This window comes from Acomys minous, assembly GCF_964271855.1.
Source record: "Acomys minous genome assembly, chromosome: 5".
In the NCBI taxonomy this organism is placed as follows: Eukaryota; Metazoa; Chordata; class Mammalia; order Rodentia; family Muridae; genus Acomys; species Acomys minous.
This window is the reverse complement of record NC_140494.1, coordinates 98,199,232-98,217,869: the sequence shown is the minus strand read 5'-3', so window position 1 is coordinate 98,217,869 and position 18,638 is coordinate 98,199,232. Positions and strand designations below refer to the sequence as shown.

General features: G+C 40.3%; 1 protein-coding gene and 1 pseudogene across 5 annotated transcripts in view; both read left to right on the top strand.

Moving 5' to 3' along the window:
• CCDC15 (coiled-coil domain containing 15) overlaps window positions 1-18,638 on the top strand; it is an 80,520-nt gene that overhangs the window by 36,524 nt on the left and 25,358 nt on the right. For all 4 annotated transcript variants that reach the window (XR_014779337.1, XM_084782033.1, XM_084782034.1 and 1 more), the window contains 2 exons: window positions 6,837-6,932; window positions 8,905-9,008. Coding sequence is in view for 3 of the 4 variants with exons in the window: in XM_084782033.1 (XP_084638159.1) it covers window positions 6,837-6,932; window positions 8,905-9,008 (200 nt within the window). In the remaining variant the exon portion in view is untranslated. The remainder of the gene's footprint in view (window positions 1-6,836; window positions 6,933-8,904; window positions 9,009-18,638) is intronic.
• On the top strand, window positions 12,682-14,592 carry LOC311597657 (heterogeneous nuclear ribonucleoprotein A1-like; annotated as a pseudogene). Its single transcript has one exon. The product of its transcript is annotated as a heterogeneous nuclear ribonucleoprotein A1-like (transcript).

Here is an 18,638-nt window from a genome sequence, read left to right as displayed (position 1 = left end):
TTGAATTTATTATATCAAACCCATTGCCCAGGAAGCCTATAGGCAAGCCCTGACCAGGCTGCGGGCGGGAGGAGAAACAGCATTCATTCATTCTTGCATCTAGGAGCTAGTAAAGACATACGCAGTTAGACATATAGGTTAAATTATCTTGTTTATCTGATTGGGCTTTTATTACCTTGAAATAAAAACATTTGAATCAGGGTTGACGTACGTGTGTGTGTGTGTGTGTGTGTGTGTGTGTGTGTGTGTGTGTGTGTGTACATTTCTAAAAATACAGCTTTTAATTTATATAAAAATGCATACCAATTTGAAATGAGACTTGTTGCTTTCTTAGTCTGAAAGGAGATCAAAGGTTGTTTTGTTTTTTTTTGTTTTTGTTTTTGTTTTTTTGAGAGTAGAAAAGAAATCAGAAAAGATTTTTTTATTTTGTAAGAGTTGGAAAGCAGAGTCTTAGAGACAAGAGCCGAGCTTAGGTATTTGGGAAGTTAGGGTATAGTTTAGGTATCTGAGAATCATTTTTCTGTAAGAATTTGAAAATGCGGCATGCCACTTTTTGGCTTTAAATGAGGCGAGGTTTTTTGTAGTAATTAAATTGAAGAAGGGGGAAGGAAAGAGTGCATGCTTGGAATCCTGCAGGCCAGCTGCCTGAGTGGGGAGGGGAAAGCTGGGCCCACGTGTAGAAGTTGAAGACAGAGCCACGTGGGAGAATCTCTAACTAGAATTTAGAATTAAATTTGACAAGTGGTCCAGGCATGCCTGTAAAAGTGGTGGAAGCACGGGTGGGCGGGGCAGTGGCTGCTGCGAAGGGCCAGGTGAACTTGTTACTCTGATGAGGTGTGGGGCCACTTGTTCGGGAGTGGTCAATTCCTGGCTTGGTCTATAGCCAGTGGTGGGAGCAGCGGTTTTGGTTTTTTGGTTTTACGGGCAGTGTAAAACCAAGTTTTGGAGTGAGAAAAAGGCATAGGAAAGTTTTTTTTTTATGTTCCCCCATCACTCGGGCAGTGATGAACCATGAGTGAGTGAAGACAGAAACAAGTCAGTTGCAAGCTCAACTCAGTGGCGTCCCAGAGGGGAACTAGAAATGAGTTGGCACAAGCTGGTCAAGTGCATCATCACATGGTTTGCCATGGCCCAGGGCAGACACCTGAGCAGCACAATTTCACCTGGCACCAGGATTTTCTGCATGCGAGATAAAGGGAAAGAAAACTGTGCCAATAGGAGAAGGAAGTCTTACCCAGGGAATGTGTGCATATTAAGGTCAGTGAAAATGGCCGGCCATTGTTGCTTATGCTGACAAGGAAAGGTAACACTCACCAATCAGTCAGTCAGAGTGGCTTGTTGCCGGTGGCCTGGCAAGTTGAACGGATTCTAGCCTATCCAGACAGATACTGCCAAAGAGCCCCGCCAGTTTCCGCACCAACAGGTTGTAATGTTTAAGAATGCAGATGCCTTACCAAGAAGAGACTTGATACCCTATGAGCATATACAGGGGGAGGAAATCCCCCTCAGGAACAGTCATAGGGGAGGGGAATAAGGGGAAAATGGGAGGGGGGAAGAATGGGAGCATACAAGGGATGGGATAACCATTGAGATGTAACAAGAATAAATTAAAAAAAAAATACAGATGCCATGCAACAAGTATGGTATAAGATTTATTGTGGAAGTGGGAAGGAGCAACCCAGGGGTTCAGAAGGAAAGAAGCCAAGGGAGACAGACAAAGTAAGAGAGCCCAAGGACATTTGGCTTGTCTTTTATTCATTGGTAGGTGATGACATCAGGTTGCTAAGCAACCTAGAAGTGGGCCGCCGATATGCTAACACTAAGGATATTTTCTAGTTCGATCCATTTGCCTGCAAGATGCCCTTGTTTTTAATAGCTGAGTAGTATTCCAATTGTGTAAATGTACCATATTTTCTTTATCCAATCTTAGGTGAGGAACATCTAGGTGGTTTCCATTTTCTAGCTATCATGAATAAAGCTACTATGAACATAGGTCAGCAAGTATCCTTGTGGTATGGTGGAACATCTTTTGGATATATGCTCATCTACCAGATATTTTTTTAATTCCTTAAAAAAATATTTATTTTTATACATGTACAACTGCATACCAGAAGAGGGCATCAAATCACTTTATAGGTGGTTGTGGCCACCATGTGGTTGCTGGGATTTGAACTCAGGACCCCTGGAAAAACAGACAGTGCTCTTAACCACTGAGCCATCTCTCCAGCCCCAGATGACTTTGAAATCTGTTTAGGAGTACCCAGTGGCCATCTCAATTCTTATGTTCTAGAGTATCCTAGATTGAAGGCGTCCTGAGAGCTCATTCCAGAGCAGTTTCTTTTCCCACTTAGTTGTTCAAGATACAACCCTAGGGGTTATTTTTAAGTCTCCTCTGCACCTTCATTTTAGGCAATTTTTCAATTAAAAATTACTATTGTGTGTTTATGGCTTGATGTAAATGTGAGTCACATTCCTTGGAGTGTGTGTGGAGGTCAGAGTCACTGTCATCATCAGCTTCATTTGTCACCTTGACCCACCTAAGAAAAGGGAAGCTCAATTGAGGAACTGCTTCCATCAGATAGATAGGCCTGTGGGTGTCTGAGGGGAATTTTCTGTTTTGTTAATTGATGTAGGAGGGCCCAGCCCATTGTGAGTGATGCTATTCATGAGCAAGCCAGAGGAGGCAGGCCAAGTAAGCAACATTCCTCCGTGGTCTCTGTTTCAGTTCCTGATTCAGGTTCCTGCCTTAGCCTCCCTCAATGATGGATGGACCATCCCCTTCCCCTAGCTGGGCTGCCTCTCCCAATTGCCCTCAGTGAGACAGGATGTGTTTAGTCCTGCTGCAACTTGAGGTGGCAGTGTGGGTTGATATACCTTGGGGCCCGCCCTTCTCTGAGTTGCTTTTGGCTACTGTTTATCACAGCAATGGAGAACCAAGCTAGAACAGTAGGTTGTTTCTTTCCTTCTACAGTTCCCGTGAGTTCCAGGAACCAAACTCAAGTTTCCAGGCTTGTGCAGCAAACACCTTGACTTTCTCGGCCTTCTTGCCCTCTTAGATCCTCTCGATAAGGCGGATTGGGGCAGTTTTATATTAAACTTTTCTATTCTAGTCTTGTTACCATCATTTAGCTTAGGCCTTTGCCATTTCTTAATGGGTATTTTAATTGACTTCCAGTGTCTACCGACCACTTTGTCCAATCTAGGAAACTGACTTCCTGGCTCTAACTTTTCTATTTCATTTTAATTTATCTTTCACAATATAGTCACACAGAATCTGTTATTTATAGATGCCTATTTAATTTTTAGCACCCTCAAATTGATCAGTTACAAGAATTTATTTCAATACATTTTTCAATGCAAAATATCAAATGCAGAGGTATAGATAGCATAAAGATCAAAGTTACTGTTCCATATTCTATTTCCTCAGCCTTTTCTTTTCTCCAGACATAGCTACTACCAACAATTTAAAGCTCATCAATCTAGACCATTTAATTTGCATACACAAATTATTATTGGATTATATATCACCTGTATTTTTATATAATGACATTGTATATCAATTGGTCAGCTTTTTAAACTTCCTATATTAAGCTGTGATAATAATAAACTTATTTTTATGTGTGGTAGAGATGCAAAAGTTTAGGTATAGTTTCACTCTCTTGGAGGTGTTTCTAACTTATTGTGTCTCTGACTTCTTTTACATTTACCCACTGGAAGCCAGTAACAGGACCCTGCTCCAAACCCACCCCTGCTCCAGATTATGATAAACAGAAATACCTGTAGGCATTGTCAAAGTGCCTGGGAGATAATTTATCCATAGACTTTTAAAAAATTATTTATTTATTTTATGTATCTTAATGTACACCAGAAGAGGGCATCAGATCACATTGTAGATGGTTGTGAGCCACCATGTGGTTTCTGGGAATTGAACTCAGGACCTCTGGAAGAGTAGATAGTGCTCTTAACCTCTGAGCCATCCCTCCAGCCCCATAGACAACTTTTAAAAGGAAAAAATTCTTAAAAATGAGCATGGAGAATTAAATAAGAACTATGAAGAAGTCATTCTGTTTTTTGTAATGTATGATGAAAACCCTATAAAACTTTTGAAATAAAATGTTGGGCTATGTGAATATACCGCCTGGATAAATTTTTGTAGAATTATTTAAACACTAGAAATACACAGATAGGCTGGGGATGTTAGTAGAGTGATTCTGGGAGTCTAACTTCAGCTATAGCCAGGTGAGCACTGGTCTGATGATGAATTCTTTTGTGTGTTTGTGCTGGGAAACCCATGCATGCAAGGCAGTGTTTTATTGTGGGGCTCTACCCCTCTCCCAACAATTAATTCTTATAGTAACTGACTGTGTTGACTTGGTTTAGATGCTGTCTGTAAGTCACCAGGAGTACCAGGCATTCCTGGTTCCTGTAAACTTAATGCTGAGGAGTAGGAAGTCATCCTGCCAGTGGTTTTCTTGGACGTTTTTTCTTTCTTTTCTTTTTAGGCAAGGCTGACATCAGTGTAAGTATTTGGAAAGTGGGTTATAATGGAACAAGGCAAAACTGGCACAGTGAGCAATGGATTTGCTCTATTGTTAAACCGTGAGTTAGCCCATTTAATTTCAGTTAGCAGACTTCTAGTGTATGAGTGAATTAACTTAACCTAGTTTGTGGTCTGTACTCTTCCTGGCCTTTGAATTAACTTACCTAGTTTGTGGTCTGTACTCTTCCTGGCCTTTGGGACAAGAGCTTGAAGAAGAAAGCATTTACTTTGGTTCATTTTGAAAGGTTCATTCCATAGTTTCTGGTCCTGGGTACTTAGGCAGACTATCACTGTGGCAGCAATGTGTGAAGAAAGGGATGTTCAAGTCATGGTGGACAGAAAGAGAGGAAGAGACCCAGTATAACCTTCAAAATCACACTCTCAATGGGCTACTTCTTCCAGCCATGCCCTACCTTCTAAACTTTCTAAAGCCTACCAAAATAGCACCAGTAGCTGGGGACCAGTATGGGAACATGTGAGGGAGGGAGGGCGCACGTTTCATATTCCAAGCATACTAGATTTGATAATTTCTCCTATTTCCTATGTTACCTTTTAACTCTGATAGTGTCCATTTGTATACAATTATTAATGTAGTCCAATTCATTTTTTCTAATGGTAACTATATTTTTCATATCATATTCAAGAAATTGCCAAACTAGTATTAAATAGCTCCTCTTCTAGGCATTCTATAGTTTGCTTTCTCATGTTTACTTCTCTTGATCTGATTCATGTTGATTCATTTTGTAGATAGTGTAGCTAATAAGGTTTGAGCTTCCATTTTTTTGTATGTGAATAGCCATTTTTCCAATTCTGTTTGTTGAAGAGATTGTCTTTTCCCCCATTGAATGGTCTTGGCTTCCTTAGCTAGAGCATTTGACCATCTGTAGCAGGGCTTATTTATACTCTTGGGTGATTTGTTTATTTTTATTTTTAAGATTTATTTATTTATTTATTCATTATACAGTGTTCTGCCTGTATGTACACCTGCATACTAGAAGAGGGCACCCGATCTCATCGTAGATGGTCATGAGCCACCATGTGGTTGCTGGGAATTGAACTTAGGACCTCTGGAAGAGCAGCCAGAGCTCTTAAATGCTGAGCCATCCTCCAGCCCCTATTTATAACCATGTAGTTAATAAATATATTATCTTTGCTTTACTATTTCTGTGTTAAGGTCCTGATCTATTTTATGTGCTTTGGCTGGGGAATATAACTCGGTAGTAGAATGTTTACTTAAGCCCCCAGGCTTTATCCCCACCACCCCAAAAAGAAAATGTATGTGATTGGTCCCTTAACATTGTTCTCAGCCAGCAGCATCATAGCTCAAACTTGAATAAAATTTATCTTCCATGTGTTTTCTCTAAGGCACATAACAACCCCCACCCCATTGTGCGCACAGATGGATCATGTGCTAGGAACTGAATCCACACTACAACCTTTTTTGCTTAGGAGTGATAATATATTAGCAATATACTGGGCGGAGGAGAGTCATCTTAACCAGAGAAATTACCAACAAAAGCACAAAAACACGTCAAGTTTGTCACCAAGTAGACTGCAGAAAGGAAGCTTGTTCATATGAGAGCTGAAACAGAGTCCCAGCTGGCAGCATGCATTTTTGTCACTCAAATCTTCATGTCTCTGCTTGTGTGCAAAGGACTACATAAGCTCTTTTTTTTTTCTGTTTTTTTGTTTTTGTTTGTTTTTTTTTGTTTGTTTTTTTGAGACAGGGTTTCTCTGTGTAGCCTTGGCTGTCCTGGACTCACTTTGTAGACCAGGCTGGCCTCGAACTCACAGCCATCCGCCTGCCTCTGCCTCCTGAGTGCTGGGATTAAAGGCGTGCGCCACCACACCCGGCTTACATAAGCTCTTTAATGTTGAGGTTACATATAGATTTGGATGAGTTAGAGAAGTTTGTAAATATGATGATGAGTACAAATAATAAAGATTGGCTAAATGTACAATTCAACATTTGTGAGTATTCATCACAGTCACTAAGAGAATATTTTCATCACCTCCAAAAAGTCCTGTTGCTAGGAGCAGTCTGGTTCCTTAGTCTCCTCTCTAATACTAAAGAGCAATAACGTAAAATAAAGAATTTAAAACTATTTTTTTTTAAGTTAGAAATTATTGCCCAACTAACAAAATGATCAGATCGATGCACCACCCAACCTGACTTGTTCAGATGATATAGTAGGGACTCAGCCCCAGTTTCTTCCATGCCATCCCAGACAGACACATCAAGAGAGTTCACAGAGTTCTTAACAGTTTTGTCTCATTTTGTAATTGGACTTTGTAGCAGGTCAATGAAGCGTCTCCATGGGGAGTGAGCACTGAACACCACACAGTACTGGCATTTCATTCTGGAGTGGATCAGGAAGAAGACAAAAAAGAGGTATGCAGTGGTATTGCTTCTGAATTCTGTGTGTGAGTGGAAGCAGTTCACTAGTCTAACTCGTTAAAACAACAGAGGTTCTGGGGCTGGAGAGATGGCTCAGTGGGTGCTGCCCATGTTTGAGAGAACGTGAGTTCAGTTTCCAGCCCTGCCTGGGGCCTCAGCCGTCTATAGCCCTCAGGTGATCTGATGCTGCCTTCTGGCCTCTGCAGGCACTGTATGTACCCTTAGTACACAGCCACACGTGCATGGGAAATACTTTGCCAACGTGCACCAGAGCTATGAAAGATCTGAGTAACCCAAAATGCGTGGGACTCCCTTTGTTTGACTCTCATATCACAAACAAGCATCCTTTTGCAGTCTACTTGGTGCCATATTTGGTGTTTTTTTGTGCTTCTTAAAAAGTTGGTGATTTTTGTAGTTAAGACCCGCCCCCCCCCCCCCCCCCCCCCCCGACACACAGTATTCTGCTGCTACACTCTCACTCCTAAGCACAGGAAGGGTGTAGTGTGGATTTAATTCCTAGTACAAGGGGAGAGAAGGTGGAGTCTGTTATGTGCCTTACAGAGAAAATACATGTTAGATAAAATAAAAATGAATAAATATTAAAAAAAAAAAAGCACTGGAGACAATGGCTCAGTAGTTAAGACCACTGGTTGCTCTTCCAAAGGATCTGGGTTCAATTCTCACATGGTGGCTCACAATTATCTGTAACTGCAGTTCTACAGGATCCAACACCCTCTGAGCACTGTACATACATGATGCATAGACATACCAGGCAGGCAAAAACATTCATATATATAAAACTAAATATTTTTTTAAATAGAAAAGAAAAACCAAGCTGGGCGGGGTGGTGCACACATTTAATCCCAGCACTCAAGGAGGCAGAGGCAGGTTGATCCCTGTGAGTTCGAGGCCAGCCTGGTCTACAAAGTGAGTCCAGGACCGCCAAGGCTACACAGAGAAATCCTGTCTCTAAAAACCAAAACAACAACAAAAAAGACCAGAAACTCCAAAGATGTTAAGTCATAATATGCTTAATTTCTCTTACCTGCTCCTGAGATTTAAGGTGCATTTGTGTGAAATTAAAGATTTGATCGAAGTGAATTTCTCCAGCTGTACACATTTGCCTCTATAACTTACGTAAAGGAATACTTTAAATATACGGCTTCCTTTCCCCATTCAATGAAAAGGTAGTTTAAATTAACAGTTGTAAATCCTGGCCATGTGCCAGTGTCAAAGGAGAAACATTTTTCTGATGCATCTTCAATAATAAGAGTCATTCTTCAGATTAAGATTCCTTTTACCAGAGTGTATGTGTAGATATGTCATCCCTCTGAGTAGCCTATGTCCTTGAAAGAGAGCAAGTTAATCCCGAGGGATAAACAGATCATGCACAGTATAGTAGCCCTCGCTTTTATTACGCTCATTCTGTTTATGAGCACGATACCCTGCTATGCTTCATCCCTCTGCACTTCTCCCCATCATGTGTGGCTAGGCTTGGAGTGTGCTTTTGTGGTGTGAGTTTAGTCTTTACAAGTTAAATGGGCTATTGTTCTATTATGAAATGACTGCCTTTCTCTCTGTGCAGCCCTGCTTTTATGATACTGCTTGAGAGCACACAGTAAATATAGTATGTACCTTATTGTGTCAAATATAACAATTTCCGAGGTACTGTTGACAAGTGGACTATACTAAGGGCAAACAGATACAGTTTTTTCTTCAGATCGTATTAACTGTTTCAGTTTTTACTAAGGGTAAACTAAATTTTCACTTTCGCTGGTTTGTCTGTTAACAAAATAGCTATGTCTATTCTTATTGTATATACTGTTGTCTATAGTCTGTACGTTAATGATTTTATCACATATAACCTCATTATCTGACAGTTTTCTTCTCTCTAGAATAAGAATATTGTCCTGCTTTGCAAAGTTGTCTGTGAATGGGCTGGATAATTTTAAGTTCTTTCCTTTAGCGTCAAAAGCAATATCTGAGACATAGGAGGCTTTTCATGGACATTGAGAGAGAACAAGTAAAAGAACAAAACAGACAAAGGGAACAAAAGAAGAGAATGGAAAAGTAAGTTCTTTGATTTTTATTCTGAGTTTTAAATGATCAGTTAAGCTAATGTAATGCTTGCTAAGACTAAGGGCTAGAAATCATCAGGTTTGGGCTCAAGGTGTAGCTCAATGGTAAAACACATGCTTAGTGTTCATAGCACCTGGGTTCAGTCCCCAGCCACTGCACCACTCACTACCCCAAAAGGGGAAAAGAAAACAAGAGGAGGAGAAGGAGGATGATGAGCAATAATCACGTAGTAGTTTTGTGGTTTTGCCTTTTGAGCCTGGAAATAATCACTTTTGATCTAGATAAAGTACTAAAGATGTAGGTAAGTACACACTTTATATATATAATTTTTTTTTTTGAGACAGAATCTCACTTTGTATGAACTCACTATGTAGACCAAGCTGACTTCAGACTTGTAGTCCTCTTCCTGCCTCTGCCTCCCAAGTGCTAGGATTACAGGTACACTACTATGTCTTGCTTGTTTGACTTTCTTAGAACAGTTTTAAGTTTATATTAAAATTGAGAATAGAGTTCCCAAACATTTTCTGCCTCTAGATATACACAGCTTTCTCACTAGTACAGTTTGTTACAGTTGATAAGCCTACATCAGCACAGTATTATGCAGAATTTATGGCAGGCTATAGAATTCATTATTGGTGTTGTATGTTCAAGTATATAGTAATGAAATGTGTCACACATATATCATATGGGTTATTTCCATTGCCCTGAAAACCTGTCATTTCCTCCCACTCAAGGCCCTCGCTCCGCTGGGTCTGTGATTTCTCCTCCAGAGAGTGTGTAAGCTTTTCAGGCTGGTTTCCTATAGTCTCTGTGAGTTCATTAGTGTGCCTAGCCTTGTGTTTGGAAAGACGTTTTTTCCTTAGAGCCATCTCCTACCTCTGGTCCTTACAATCTTTCTGCTTCCTCTTCACATAGACCCCTGAGCCTTGAGGGGAGGGGTTTAGCAAAGACATTCTATTTAGGGCTGTTCCAATGTTTCTCACTTTCTGCACATTGTTTCCCTTTGTACAGCTGTGGATCTCCATGTTAATTTTGATCTACTGCAGGAAGAATCTTCTCTGATAAGGATTGAGTGATGTCTGCTCTATGGGTATAACAATATGTCATTAGGAGTCATTTTATCACTACGTTCCTTTAACAGAATAATAGTAGTAGGCTTTCCTCTAAGCTCATGGCTGATTGAGTCCCAGGTTCTTGGCCACTTTAGCCAGTGTGGGTTCCATCTTTGGAGTGTGCCTTAAAACCAATTAAAAAGTAGATTGTTACTTTCATAACATTTGTGCCACTATTGCACCAGTATATTTTACAGGTAGGTCTTTGTTAAAGTTTGTAGCTGGGTGATAGTGATAATTACTTTCCTTCTCTTGGAGTGTGCCTAGTCCCTTCTCAGCACCATGAACATTAGTCAGGAGAGAAAGCCCCACCTCTATTTCTCCATTTTCTTTTTCTTTTTCTTATTTCTTTCTTTCTTTTTCTTTGTTTTGTTTTTTTGAGACAGGGCTTCTCTATGTAACAGCCCTAGGTGTCCTGGAACTCACTCTGTACACCAGCCTAGCCTCGAACTCACAGCGATCCACCTGCCTCTGCCTCCCAAGTGCTGGGATTAAAGGCGTGCACCACCACTGCCCAGCTATTTCTCCATTTTCAATGATATTTTTTTCTTATTTTGACTTAAAGTGGTTTTTATGTATATTTGGGGTATTTTAGAATATTTTCTTCAGTCCCTGTCATGTCTTTTCATTCTTTTGACAATGACTTTTTCAGAGCAGGAGATTTTAGTGAAGTCTAGTCTATCATTCCTTTTTCATGGATTAATTCTACCATATTCAAATTACTAGCTTTGTCAATTCTGTTATCATCTGGGAACTGTATAGTTTTATTTTATGTCTGGCTCTGTCATTCACCTTGAGGGGTTTTTGTCATTTCTTTTTAAGACAAGGCCCAGGCTGACCTGGAACTCAGTCAGTCTAAGAATAATCCTGAACTGCTGTTCCTCCTTCCTGCTTCTCTCAGTACCGAGATTATAGTTCTTGATTCCATCGTGTGTAGTATAGAAGTGGGGTTTTTGTTTGCTTGCTTGCTTTGTGGGTTTGTTTTTTAATAGACTCTTGCTGTTTAGTCCAGATTGGTCTTGAACTCATGATCTTTCTGTGTCAGCCCCCGAAGCTCTGGGATTATAGACATCTGCCACCACGCCTGGCTGCACATTTTAAGTTAACTGTTGATAAGAAATATGAGGTCTGTTTTCCCAGACCTTATGGACCTTATGTTCCCTTTGCTCCTTTGCAAACAGTCAGGTAATTGCATTTACACATATCTACTTCTGACATCTCTGTTCTGTCCTATTGCTCTATTTCTTCATTTCTTTGCAAATACCATAGAGTCTTGATTATTTTAGATGCTTAGTAAGTCTGGAGCTTCATCCCTACACCTTCATTCTTTTCCTTTTATATTGTGTCAGGTATCTTTTTACTTTACAAACTTCTTTTTAAGATGTATTTATTTATTATTATGTGTACATTGTTCTGTCTGCATGTCCACCTGCAGGCCAGAAGAGGGCCTCAGAAAATAATATGGAAGGCACTGATTGATTTACACGTGGCATCAGAAGACTTAAAGTTGTGTTGTTCACAGATGTTTAATTTTTGTTATTGTTGTTGTTGTTTTCCCTTGTTGAAGAAACTAAATATTTATTTTTCCTTTGATGGAGGTTGTGTGTTGTGACTTGAAGTCAAAATCCACTTTCTAAAATAATCACAGATGTACTTCTTAAACACGAGTTGAGAGCTGCTTCTCTGCCCACTTACGAGAATTGAATGATACGGTTCCATTAATTTAGGAGCTGCTTATTGTGCTACTGTTTACTGGTGGATGGCTTAGATTTGGGGGCACGAGAAATGGAACTGCAGTACCACCGAGGAATGGGGGCAGGTAAATAGGTGGATCGCTATCATGCTTTGTATTGAGAGTTATACGTTATCCACTCCCAGCCTGCTTCCCACCTCCTTATAGAACGAGGGCAATAGTATGTATCTTGTAAAGGTGCTGTGCTAGTTCAAATAGGGTGGTGTCTCCTCTAAATGAACTTGACATTCTGGAATAGAGTGCGTTTTCAATAGGTATTAGTGGCTGCTATTATTATGAAAAATAAAGAATATGTGAAAGCACAGAAACTGTTTTTAAACCAAAATTGAGGGCCTGGATGCCAGAAAGGGATGACTTCTCACACTTATGTTTTCATTTACTAGGAATGTATGAGGAGATAACGATGGAATTTGAATGGGGAAGGAGGAGCAGCAGTTGTAGGTTAAAGGACCAGCATTGCGAAAGCAGTGATTTGTGAGATAATATGACATTTCTGATGTGGTCAGAGCTAAATAAATGGCAAGAGGTGAGCCTTAAACCATAAGGACAAGATCATAAAGAGCTTAGTGTGTCAGGCGGAAGTTGGACTTTATACTGAGAACAGTTAGGAGCCCAGTCAGAGCCATTGTGGGAATAGATAAGACTAACTTGTAGGAGGTTATTGAAATAAGACAAGGAGAGAGTGAAATAATTTAAAATATATATTAAACCCATGTTGTGAGTCAGTTACATCACACAAATACACTGTTCAGTAGACTCAGCTATCCTTCACAGTAGCAGTAAAGACTAGTCATTGAATGTTACGTATGACACCAAATGGCTACATATATTAACTCATTTTCTCATCTTAATGACTTGGTAAGGTAGATAAATAGATAAAGTAGCTAAAATAATCTTTTCATTTTAAAGATGAGAAAATGAGCTGTAGAAAGGTTAAGTGATTTACCTAGTGCAAGATTATACATATAAGTGGCAGAACTGGGGTTTCATCCCAGATTTGGTGCCAGTTGAAAGAGGCAAGTCTGGTCTCAGAATGGAGAGCTGTGATCTAGAGGAGCCTGAACAGGCAAGGAAGCTGTTTATTGGTAGTCAGAGCTTTGAAACCATGGATGATAGCTCAAGAAAACATTTTGAGAACTGGGACAGACTTACAGACGGTATGGTAATGAAAGATTCCCAAACAAAATGTTCCAGGGGCTTTGGTTTTGTGACCTACACTTGTGTTGAAGAGGTGGATGCTGCAATGTGTGCTCGGCCACACAAGGTTGATGGATGTGTGGTGGAACCAAAGAAAGCTGCTTCTAGAGAGAATTCCTAGTGTCCTGGTGTCCATTTAAGGGTGAAGAAATTTTTTGTTGGTGGTATTAAAGAAGATACAGAAAATACAATCTGAGAGACTACTTTGAAAAGTATAGCAAGATTGAATCCATAGACATTATGGAAGACAGGCCAAGTGGAGGGGATTTGCTTTTGTAACTTTTGATGATCATGACGCAGTTGATAAAATTGTTTTCAGAAATACCACACTATTAATGGGCATAATTGTGAAGTGAAAAGGGCTCTTTCTAAACAAAAAGATGCAGTCTGCTGGATCACCAAGAGGTCATGGAGGTGGATCTGGCAACTTTATTGGTCATGGTGGAAACTGGAGGTGGTGGAGGTAACTTTGGTTGTGGTGGAAACTTTGGTGGAAGAGGAGGCTATGGTGGTAGAGGTTGTGGTAGCAGAGGTAGTTATGGAGGTGGTGATGGTGGGTATAATGGATTTGGAGGTGACAGTGGCAACCATGGTGATAGTGGACCAGGATATGGAAACCAAGGTGGGGCATTTGATGGAGGAGGAGGATATGATGGTTACAATGAAGGAGGAAGTTTTGGTGAAGGTAGCTATGGTGGTAGTGGGAACTATAATGACTTTGGAAATTATAGTGGACAACAGCAATCAAATTATGAACCCATGAAGGGGGCCAGTTTTGATGGAAGAAGTGCAGGCAGTCCCTATGGTGGTGGCTATGGATCTGGTGGTGAAGTGGTGGATATGGTAGCAGAAGGTTTTTAAAAAGCAGCAGTAAAAAGCAACAGTTCTTAGCAGGAGAGGGAGCGAGGAGTTGTCAGGAAAGCTGCAGGTTGCTTTGAGACAGTCGTCTCAAATGCATTAAAGGAGCTGTAACATTCTGCCACAGAAGGAACGATAATCTTAGTCAGAAAAGTCACTGCAGCTTCAACAGGAAACCACCTTGTTCAGGACGTCATAGGCACAGTTTGCTAAAAGTGCAGCCATTGATGTAGCATAGTATCAATTAGATGTATGCTCCTGAGGTCTTTTATCTGTGGTAGCTTTGTCTTTGTCTTTGTCTTTTCATTACATTGGGTATATTGCCCTGTAAATTGTGGTAATGGTACCAGGAATAAAAAACGAAGGAATTTTTAACCTTAGAAACAAAAACAAAAACAAAAAAAAATAGGTAAACTTACCCCTCCATGAGAAGCTATTTTTCTAGCAGAGCTCCTTTTTCACCTAAGAGTAAGCCGGCTTCTCATATTATTGGTGTTGGTAAATTGTTGTAATTGCACAGGAATAAGGTCCAGGGAGACAAAAGATAACCCCTATTTTTAGTTCTATTGTCTTTACTTTTGTTTCACTTTGTAAAAGATTGGTGGTATGTATGGCTTTAGTATATGGAAGAGGAATGAATTATTAGAATTTTTGTATGGCAAGGTGGCAGAGGCCAGTGGATCTCTATAAGTTCAAGGCTAGCCTGGTTTATATATTGAGTTTCAAGCCAGTCAGAGTTACCTAATGAAACTATGTCTCAAAAAACTAAAGTTTTTGGGTTGTTTTCTAAATTAGGTTAAATTTTTATGTTAGTTTATGTACAGTTTCATAATGATTATCAGTATTTTTTTTTTTTAGAGTATTCTTCTGAAGTGTAATTTTTTTTTTAAGACAAGGTTTCTCTGTGTAACCCTGGCCGTCCTTGTACTTACTCTGTGGACCAGGCTAGCCTTGAATTTAGAGGACCACCTGCTTTTGCCTCCCAAGTTCTGGGATTAAAGGCGTGATCCACCACACCCTGCCAAAAGGTGTAAATATTAGTCTCTACTTGTTTAGTTGTACAAATACTCAGTGTATTCAATTTATAGACCAACTTTGCAGTCTTTTAGATTATTACCTCTCTTTCATTGAAAAATTGATACTGGTTTCAGAATACTTTCATTATTACCAGAGAAATGTTATAATAGTAGTCACACCATTGTTTTGACTTCCTCTAGTTTCTATTGTGTATCAATAAAGGGTATGTTTGTGTAAGAAGCTTTGAAGACATTAGAGAATAGAAACTGTTTATAGAGCAGTTGTTTATTTATCAACCTTTGTAGCACTGTTATTTTGGATTTTATCCTCCTGTCTGAAAGTACTCTCTGGTGGTTATTCTTACCCTGAGAATTCTGGCCAAAGCTATGGATTCTTTTCCTAAGAAAACACCTGTGAGATGTTCAGTGGAGATGTCAGAATAATAGATAAAGATTAGAATCCCAGTAACATAATCTATAACATGCTGTAGCTTATGAGTTATAGGTGGTTGTGGGTGGTAGCTGAAGCAGAAGCCTTAGGTTAAGTCACTTGGGATGAGAGAATATCACAAGAAAGGAAAATACCTACTAGAGTTTTAAGGAGATGGGCTTGCAAAGCAGACAGAGAGATGGATGAGTCCAGAGAGGCGTGTGAGGAAACCTAGCAACACAATTCATCCAAAGGCTAAGCAAGAAAAGTTTCAAAAAAGGAGTAGTTAGTAAGGAGAGGGCGAGTCAGTAAGGCAGGAAAGTGCTCCCTCAGCCTTTTTTCATTGTTCCCAAGGAGCCTTTTTAGACATTTTCTAACATACCGTAAATGTTAGTACACAGAATGCATTTTTGCTTATATAGTGTGGCTTTTTGGAGAGTCACAAATTATTGTAATACTTAGAAAAATTTTGTCGCTTTCAGACAGTGTTGCCTATGCACAGAATGCATGTACTAAGTGGATTAAGTAACCGTAAAGAATTGTTTTATTAGAATGCTACATCTGCCAGCTGTTTCAGAGTGAGGGAGGAAGTGTAGAACTGGAGGTTGAAAGTTGAGGTAACTGACTGAGGAGAACATCAAATGGAGGAAGGGAGTTAATGCCATCAATTTTGTCTTGTCAGCTGTACCCAAGATGTCAGCCCAGATAAAGAGAATCATCCTAGGAAGAAGGAAGTCATATGAAACTGCTTATGCTGCTGCTTGTAGTGCCTGCACTAACATGTCTTCAGTTTGATGCTGATCTTTTCTGTTGTATGTGTTTATATTTCATTTTTGAACTTTTTCACTCTGTTTCATTACTGAACTTAACAAATGTATTATGAATGTCCTCAAAATATGTTTCTTTCTTTTCTTTTTTTCTTTCTTTTGGTTCTTTGGGAAAGGGTTTCTCTATATAGCCGTGGCTGTCCTGGACTCACTTTGTAGACCTCGCTAGCCTCGAACTCATAGAGATCTGACTGTCTCTGCTTCTCTGAGTGCTGGAATTTAAGGTGTGCACCACCATGCCCCGCTCAAAGTATACTTCTTAACTGGCTGTCTTACGAAAGGTTATTTAGTCAATGGTCTCTGGAAACCCGCTTGTAGGCACACTAAAAGAGTGTTTTACTGGTCCTCTAAGTGTTCTCAATATAGTCAAGTTGATCAAGATGAACCATCACAGAGCAGAATTGGGAGGGATGCTTGGTGGCCACCATGGCATTGCACATACAGCAGTTGTAAGCACCTCAAACGCCCAGGTCACCATAGCATTGTTCACAGTAAAATGAAGTAGTGAGCAGGGTTGGGGAGATGGCTTAGCACTTAAGAGCACTAGCTGCTCTTCTAGAGGATCCAGGTTTGATTCCCAGCACCAAAGTGGTAGCTAACGACCATCCAGTTCCATGGGATCTAATGCCATCCTTTGGCCTTGGTGGGCATCTCATGTATGTGGTGCACAGACAAACATAGACAAAAGACCCATACACATAAAATTTTTAAAAAATGTTTTTAAAAATGAAAACACAGGCCTTTAATCCCAGCACTGCAGGCAGAGGCAGGCAGAGGCAGGCAGATCTCTGTGAGTTGGAGGCCAACCTGCTCTACAGAGCAAATTCCAGGACAGCCAGGGCTACATAGAGAAACCCTGTCTCAAAAAACCCAAATCAAACCAAAAAAGCAAACAAACAAAACAAAACATTCTTTTCATTTCTGGATCCTAGCCCAAAGGATCTTAGCTTACCTTTTAAGAAGTTATTTGTTTATTCCCTTTGCATCCGTATCGAAGCCCCCACCCTCTTCTCCTACCCTCCCATCCTCTTCCCCTTTACCCCCCTCCTTCTTTTCAGAAAAGGGCAGCCCCACCACCACCACCCCGTGCCAGCACATCAAGTCACATGAGGACTAAGCATATCCTCTTGCACTGAGGCCTGAAAAGGCAGCCTAGCTAGGGGAAAATGATCTAAAAGCAGGCACCCAAGTCTGTGTCAGAGACAGCCCCCACTCCGATTGCTAGGGGACCCACATGAAGACCAAGCTGGCCATCTGCTACATGTGTAGGAGACCCAGGTCCAGTCCACGCATGCTCCTTGGTTGGTGCTTCAGTCTCTGTGAGCCCCATGGGACTAGGCTAGTTGACTCTGTTGGTGTTCTTAGGCTTACCTTTTAAGTTTTGCATTTTCAGTCTCTTCCTTTCATTCTCTAGCTATGTGTGCCTGTGTTGGGGCTTCTACATCTCCTGCCTCACACGCCTTTAAGTCTTGATCTCGCCTGGTATAAAGAGATTCCCTGTGCCCAGGTTGCAATAATGAGACTTCTCACCTCTGCCCTATTACACCTTTGTGTTGTGCTGCAGTTTCAGTCATACTATAAAAACTGTTTTATGCGCTTTGAGAAATACTCAGCTTAGATTTATAGGGGTAGCTCAGAAAATACTAGCAAATGCGGGAAGGCAGTCATGAAAACATCCTTATTTAAAGTGGCCTTGTCTCTCTCCTCTGGGAGTGGCTAGTGGTTGGCTACCAGAATACAGATGAATTGGCTCCACCCTGACAACAGCCATGCCTATTTTTCTGGTTCCTATCTTTCAGTTTTTGTAGAATGATGTCTAAAACTTCAATTTCATCTAACAAAATGGATTCCCCCTGGGGCTCCCAACACTCCAGTTCCAGGCTATCTGACACCCATGAAGGCAGAACACTCAGACACATAAAATAGACTAAATACATCTTTGGAAAAGTTCAAGTATGAATTTGCTTCATACTACTTTTCAGAAGATAATTTCACTTGTTGTAAAGTAATTTTAACAGTTGGCCTGGACAACATCTATTTATGCGTTTTAGCCTTGACTCAGACATTTTTTCATTTTGGTCTGTGGGATTCAACTGAGGGCTTTGCAGGTGCTAAGCGTGCCTTCTACAACTCTGCTATGCCCCTAGCAAGTCATGTTTCCTAACCAAAGCTCTTTAAATTTTTTCATCATTTCTCTTATTGCACTCATTGCTAATTTCCTCTCTAGTTATAATTAGAGATTTAAGTAGATACAATTTGTTGATATGCAGTAAACTGTATAGACAGTATAAAATTTGTTAAATTTTTTTGTGTATGTGTGTGTGTATGTGTACACACATACATGCACAGGCATTTATAGCCTAGAGTATACACTCTGTGGTTGTTTTTGGTTTTTTGAAACAGGGTTTCTTTTGTAGTCCTGGCTGTC